At 35.8% G+C, this 7,954-nt stretch overlaps 1 protein-coding gene across 1 annotated transcript; it reads right to left on the bottom strand.

Moving 5' to 3' along the window:
• Positions 1–884: 884 nt before the first annotated feature.
• On the bottom strand, positions 885–4,527 carry LOC142355309 (uncharacterized; the record flags this gene model as incomplete). Its single annotated transcript, XM_075407516.1, has 2 exons — positions 885–1,347; positions 4,281–4,527. Coding segments are annotated over 2 exons (336 nt in total), but the record flags the coding sequence as incomplete, so codon positions are not given.
• Positions 4,528–7,954: the final 3,427 nt, after the last annotated feature.

The following is a 7,954-nucleotide window of genomic DNA, read 5'->3' as shown; positions in this document are numbered from 1 at the left end:
CCATTGCAGCCCATTGCGGCCCACTCTTACGTGGCAATTTTAGTCAGGGGGTAATTCATCAAAAGTCCTCCCAATGCAGCCCATTGCAGCCCACTCTTACATAGCAATTTCAGTCAGAGGGGTGGGGGGGTAATTCCTGAAAATTCCTCCCATTGCAGCCCATTGCAGCCCATTCTTACATGACAATTTCAGTCAGAGGGGGGGGGGTAATTCCTGAAAATTCCTCCCATTGCAGCCCATTGCAGCCCACTCTTACATGGCAGTTTTAGTCAGGGTGTAATTTCTCAAAAGTCCTCCGATTGCAGCCCATTGCAGCCCACTCTTACATGGCAATTTCAGTCAGGGGGGGGGGGGGGTAATTCCTGAAAAGTCCTCCCATTGCAGCCTACTCTTACATGGCAATTTTAGTCAGGGGGGAGGGCGTAATTCCTGAAAAATCCTCCCATTGCAGCCCATTGCAGCCCACTCTTACATGGCAATTTTAGTCAGGGGGTAATTCATCAAAAGTCCTCCCATTGCAGGCCATTGCAGCCCACTCTTACATGGCAATTCCAGTCAGGGGGGAGGGGGGGGGTAATTCCGCAAAAGTCCTCCCATTGCAGCCCAACTCTTACATCATTTTACCCCCTCTGAACAAATTACCTCCACACTCTTACATCAATATACCCCTCATAGACGAATTACCCCCTACTCTTACAACAAAATGGGATGATTTTAGGGAGGACATTCGACCCGGGTTTCCCTAAATCCGTTGTTTTTTTCAATGTTGACAGACAAGCAAGAATATTATAACATATCAAAAGCTATTAACTTTCATCAAACGATCAAAATGAAATTAAAAGTTATATCCTAAATGTTAGACTTACCAACTTTACTAGATAACAGCAAGTGTAAATTTTGAATTGTCCGTTTAGTTATATTGAAATTTATACTGATACTTCTGTTCTGAATATAAGACAAAGTTTTGATAAAAATTCAAGCTGCACATTTGGCTAGAACCATGATAGAGATTGTGTTTGATAATTTTTTCTTGGGTGAACTTTGTTTTCACAAATTTGTGAGCTTTGATCAGAGAGAATGCACTAGAAAAACCCGCACATATAAAAAATTAAAAGAATTTCAGAGTGGTGTGAGGTGGGGCTGGAGATACGGGTGGTGTACAGTCCAGCATGGCTTTAGCTGGCAATGTGCTTTCCTGGGGCCTGGTTTTGATTTATTAAGCGCATTTCACGCAGTGTCCACATGGAATAGGTTGTCATTAGGCTTCTTCCGAGCTCGAGCTGAACTTCACAGACGAAACAATTGAGGCCATCAAAACGACAAGCGTCCAGGTTCCAGTCAATGCTTCTGAAAGAGCCAACGAAGATTATTTGTCACAATCATTTTGTCAGTGTGTCATTATCAGTTTTAACATTTAAGAATTTAACTTTGATTCTATTTTTCAGTGGGAGAATTTACCAAGGTTGACCTCATATTTTAAAAGTTATAAAAATACAACTTTACAACTTCCTACTATGCTCTCAATGAAAGGTTGTAATCTCAGAGGCCCCATAAAATGAAAGTTGCAATTAAATTTTTGCAATAAAAAGAAAGTTGCAATAAAGAAGAATTGAGAGAACAGCTAACACAGAGAGCAAAGGAGGTGGTTCAAAAAATAATTACGAAGAAACTTGAAAGTATTAATTTATTTATGGAAAAGTTGTCATCATAGAACTTAATCCAAAAAAAAGCTGGACCAGAAACTGAGAGGTCGCAATTTCAAAATGTTATCTCGTAGTAAAATAGTGATTAAGGTTGAGGCTGACAAAATAACGCAATGCTTTGCAGATTTTTGAAACCGATTTTGTTATGTATAACGATTACTGTGGGATAAAAATTTAAAAAAAAACAATGAAACCAATTTCTTTTCAAAATTTACTTTGTAGAAAAGTGCGCTACACACACCAACCTTAGCATAATAGTTTTGTGCAATTAGATTGAGAATTAAATTGTAGTGCCTGAGTCACATACATGACTTTAAAAAAGTCCATTACATCAAGTGAACAAATTACTAAATAGTTTTGTATGGCTAGTTTTATAAGAACACAAACTCAAACTGGGAATACGATCATGATCTGATAATACTATGTCACTTTAAAATTGTCAAACAAAATTCGAAACCACTGTCCGCGCCGTTGTCTCTATCCAATAAAGAAGGCACTTGTTCGCGAGTATAAAAAGACCTTGCACGCTCAGCTACAAACACTTTGTGGTCCCTGATAAGGTCAGCAATGAATCATACTCCCGTGTTCTTTCACCCTTTGTTTGAATCTCAATTAATTGAGATAGATTCGAAATTTTATTAGTTTGAGACAATTGATTGTTCGTTGCTGCACCATAGGGCAAAAAATAAATTTTTCCTGCTCTCTATTATTCCGAACTGTTCATGCTGATTTCTTAGTACCCGGACTTGAGTCTCAGAGTATTTCAGCACTGAACCAGCACATTTCAATTGTAAAATTTTAATTTGGTTCTGAAACATTGCATCTCCAGATTTTTTCTGAGTTTCTTTATGTGCAGTTCTTCTTCATGATGATTATTTCGAGGTCATGGAGATAGCCCGTGCTAAACTTATCCTCTACAGTATGAAAATTACTCATACCCCAAAATTAAGTCTGAGCAGTGTAATATCATACTTTTGTAGCTTGTAACTGGTAATTACTATAGTAGTATACACACTATTTATAAATCAGCTAATTCGTAGGCAATTACCACAAAGCCGATTTAGCTTAGTGGTTTTGACCTGCTACGGAAACTAAATGTTACAAGTACCCACGAGGAAGTTCGAATCGCATGTAAATCAAACCTTGTTGGCGGGAGCTATGCTGAGCATATCGTTTTTCATGCAGTAAATTCTACTCAAAAATCAAGACTGGCCCGTCTAAATTGGGACATGAATAGAGTACTGGCCATCAAGAAAAACAGAATGTATCTATACTGATTCAACGGTGATTTACTCTGCCACCAACCTCCGGGCAAGTCCTTTAAATTACGGTTAAAACTAAATTTGATTCTGGTAAATTTCTGCAACTCAATATTGAACAATTATTGTCCGCGTTGTCCGCGAATTTAATTATTTTTTCTTCTAATGTACAAGATTTTCTTTTACTATCCAAAATGCTAGCAATTTTATTAGTGCACCAAATTAATTTGGCACATTGTGCAATTGTACTAGATTGGTAAAATAACAGATTGCTGGAGATATTGACCAGCTCACCCAGCAAAAATGGGTTGTGAGATTTTAGTTGATGAAATTTAATTCTTTCTGAATATGGGAGAGCACCAAAAATTGAAAATCTTCAACCTCATTTTCATTGGTTACTGTTTTTGATTCGTAAAGAAAAATTCAAGTTACTTTTTAATTTACATTTTAATTCAAGGATATCTTAGCTGTGAGCCCCCTGGCTATCTTAGTTTTGAGATGGTCTCGTTGAGATAGATTCGAAACTTTTAGCTGTTTTGGATAGTTCGTTGAGATAAATCTCGTTACCTATGGCTTTAGCTTTTTTGTTACTGAAATAAATAAATTTGGTCTTCCTGACGTTTAATATTAATTGATTCTCCTGCAATTAACTATTCCCCTATGTCTTTTTTTCAAATTTTCTCTGAATATTGTCGTTGAAGCTTAATTGACGAAAAATTAATAACATCTGGAAACTGCACTATAGCACAGTCATTTTTTTCAGAAGACATAACCAAATAAAGGAAAAAATGCAGGATCTAATTACTCTGCTCTGCAGAGCAGCCACGTTGACTGACAAAGATGATAGTTGCCAAAAAATTAGACCACTTTTTTTAAAGATCCTTTGCGATCTATGTGTCGGAAGGAGTTTTGATTAATCAATTCTAGACCTTCAAAAACTTGTTACTTTCAACCACTTCGACAAGATTCGAGTGTCAACGAAAAATTGTAGAATTATCGACGAAAGAGACCGATCAATAAAATGCTGCTTAAAATGGTTTTTTTGTCAACTATCGTAACGAGAAAGGCAAAATGGGTGCCGCTAAGCTCTCATGAACAGGTTAAAAAATCAGAGATCTATGCTGGTTCGCCCCTCCCCCCACCCAGCTTAGTGGGCTTATACCTTTCACTCCCCCAGGCGCACGTGTTAATTTTTTTACATAGTGACGTGCTATATAACAAAACATAATTTTCATAATTTTTGACCGGGGGGGGGGGGGGGGTAAAAACGCCGAGGGAGGGGGCAAAACACAATAGATCCAAAATCAGATATACGTACGTGCGAAGTTTTTGCCATCACTATTTGTAGAAAGCCCACAATTAGCAAAACCTGGACTGTTGAGATCGATTGAGCAGTAGACCGTAACAACAATTTCTCCGAACACTTCTAGTTCAGATGTGAAATTGTAACCAGTGCCTGTTAATCCATCGACTATGAACTGGCAGTTATAGTCAGTTGAATATGTGCATACAGTAGTGTTAGACAGGTAGATCTCTCGATTGGCATTGCCTGAGTCGGATGTCCACTGAAAAAAAATTAGTTTTGAAAACCCATGTACGTTTCAAACGGTGTCAGAAATTAGTAGTCGCTATTACACGTATGCTTTAACATTTTTAATAGCCATAGCCATGCCTCACCGGCCGTGGGACTTGATATCAAACTATCACATCCAAACATGGGATTAAATTATCCGCTTAAGACATACGTGTAACAGCGCCTACTAATCTATACTCGGATTATTGAACGAAAGTATTGGCGCATTGGGTATAATGGTACTGGGTAAATTGTCATGTAACTCTTGCAAGCCTGCTACCCCCCACCGTTTTAAAATGCAAGACTCTTCTGGGACCTAATTGCTCCGACCCCACTTGTGTGTGTGTGTGTGTGTGTGTGTGTGTGTGTGTGTGGGGGGGGGGGGGGAGGGAGGAGCTATGTACTCAAATGGGTTTTTTGTTCAGACAACTTTGGCCGATCGATATATTCATCGTAGCGAAATGTGAGTGGTATCATTAAAAAGCTCATCCAGCGTAGAGTTCGAAATTAAAAAGATTTCTCTTGAAATTCGTGTTTTTTGAGGAGCTATAGAGGTTTAAAAATTTGTGTGAACAGTAATGTTTGGCATGATTTTATTCACTTTTTTGGTCAAATTAGAATTTTTTCTATAAAAAAATCAATTCAAAATTACGTTTTAAGCTACAAATGTCAAAAAGCCATAAAGAAGGGTAGTTTTCATCTCATAGGGAAGTTTATCATTAAAAGAATCTATTTCTATTTGAGAGCTGATATTTTAAAAAAACATTTCAATTTTTTGGCATTCATTTTTCAAGTCACGTAGAGACTAGAAGCTTTTCAAATCCAAGTTCAGTTCATGACAAACCTTACTTGAAGTCAAATGATGCGCCATGAACGAATAATTTGATTTTAAGGAATCGTTCATTTTTTTTACGGCTCCGACTATAAAATTTCGCAATTTTTATTGAAATTTTTTAAAAGATTTTAATAAAATTCTGTAGTCCTGTGACCTAGACTGGTTGACTAAAACGGCAATAGGCTTCCTAAAGAGCATTAACTTAACCTATGTAGTAACTTGTGTGGACAGCTAATGGTTGTCCAAATTTTTTTTAACACATTAACCGATCTTAAACTTGTTTCTGTGAACTGTAAGCCGTTCGCACTATTAACAGGACCCTCTTCCGCTCTTCTCCAGCCAAAAAAATCTCGTTAGTGGTTTCATCTTCTAACTATTTTTTTTTATTTTTTGCACAATTTGGATCCTTTTGAAATCTTATCACATTATCCTACTATTGCCACTTAACTTCGGCATAGAGAAGATTTTCAATAGATCATATCCCATTAAGGTCGTTTTTTTGAAAATTAACACGTTTTTAATTAATAGTTGATTTTCTCATTTTTTTCAAATTGTTGTTTTTTTACTGTTTTTTATTCTTTATTTCTCTATGTAGTCTTAAAGGGCTGAGAGGTCTCTTAAGACTCTAACTGAGTGTTGACCGAATGAAGATACTCAAAGCAGTAAGTTTATTGCAAACAGTATTATTATTTTTGAAGTTATTTGTTTTCATTCGTTTTTTAAATTTTTTAGTTTTTGTTGTATTTGTCAACTTGTATCTAACTCTCATCATTGAGGGGCCTCATCCACTTCCCTGTAGTTCGAATAATAAGATGGCTATTGATAGTACGTTGTAACGACTGTTTTGTTTGTTGAACAATATGCATTTTCATAAAAGTGTTGTCAGTGGAAAATTTTTGTTCCTTTTTCCTCTTCTTTAAACACATTCGGGTAATAACAGATCTTAATCATTTTCAAAATGAGGCCCAAGTGCACATACTTGTTTTTCTGCTTAGTTTTAATTGAAATAGTTTAATTAACATTTGAAATAAAATACATAATGTTCAGATGACAGCAAAAAATTTTAATGGCTTCAATAATTTTCGCAGTATCTGTGTATTTTTTTTTCAATTTTTCTTCATCTTTGGTCCATTTCGTTTGCTTAGTTTAACCAAAGACAAACTGTATTGTTTTTGTATTGACTTTTTATTAAAATTATCAAGAATTTTTTTTCAAAGCGAATGGTTCTTAGGACGTTTGTAGAAAATTGGTGTAAAAAATAGTGGTTAACTTTTGTATTTCGCCTCCTTAATGCTTCTTTTTGTCAACTTATTACCTAGTCTCATTAATATTAAGTGCCATCTGCGTTGTAAAAACGAAAAAGTAAATTTGTGTAATTATGAAAGGTTTCTTTTGTGTTTTGTTTGTTTGTTTTGTTTGTCTGATTGTTTTTTGACGTGGTTACTAGGTGCTTTTAAGTGTAGAGGTTGAATTTTTGCCGTAAAAAATGTTTTTTTTTTGTTTTGGCCATTTTTTTTTGTTTTCCCCAGTAGTCTTATTAATGGTTTGAGCGCTGTAATGAGACACGGTATTAGGTAATTCATTTAGTAATTTGTGTAACAATTTTTAAACACAAAGATCTATTTTTGATTATCTCTTCATTTAGTTGACAGATATCTCAAAAATGTAGATGAGCACCGTCGGAACATCATGTGCAAACGCACAATTACAAGCCTTTTTGTTTCAAATCTATATCAGTACTAGGCACGCATCTATTTGCTATTCTAAGAACTGATTCAAGCTTTTTTGATGCATTTTCAGAAAAACTCCTCAACCTGTCATACTTTCGAATTTTTAAGACGACCCCATTGCCAATCGGCTTAGAACCACAACTACCTCAACCCAGTTGAAATATGCCTCCCCGTAGTAAATCTCAAGATTAAATCAGAGCTGGAGCAGAATACTTCCAGTATAAGATGAGGCGATATGAACTTGATTAAGATATTAATCTTATTACAGACGTTTTGATTAGTGAAATCTATGTCTGGTTTTTGAAGAGCTGAGCTGACAACATGTACACTCTAGAGCAGACCTCCCAAGGCCTCTGTGATTCTTTGTTTGGATCTATTCTGTTCCGAATAGTCTTTTCTTCTTTAGAATAGCTTCTGTAGCTAAACCACACAAATTCAATTTCAAAACACAACTGTTTCAAAACAAAAACAATTTCAAAACAAAAAACAGTACAACTGGCAAAATATATTAATATAATTTGTCATGTATTATCCCCATGAGAATCATACCATCTGGCGACCAGAACGCTTTGCCATCATTTAGGGAATCCGCGTGACAACGTCATATAGTTTCCTCAAAAACAGGTGGAATGCGAACTAAATTGAGGGCTAAAATCGCTTTTCTATTCGAGTATGTAAAAAATTATTTTATAAAAGAAATTTTGTCAGATTGTAAAAATGTGAAAAGAGTTCAAAAGTTCATCTTGTTTGATAGTCAAATTCGTTGCGCGGACAATCAGTAAGTATAAAAATTAGTCTTTTGCTTCATATTAAAGTTCATAAATTAAGAGGACTACATTCACTGTACCTGTGAG

Source organism: Convolutriloba macropyga, unplaced genomic scaffold (assembly GCF_964194025.1).
Source record: "Convolutriloba macropyga unplaced genomic scaffold, txConMacr16.3 SCAFFOLD_5519, whole genome shotgun sequence".
Taxonomy (NCBI): domain Eukaryota; kingdom Metazoa; phylum Xenacoelomorpha; order Acoela; family Convolutidae; genus Convolutriloba; species Convolutriloba macropyga.
This window is presented reverse-complemented; position numbering and strand designations above follow the sequence as displayed.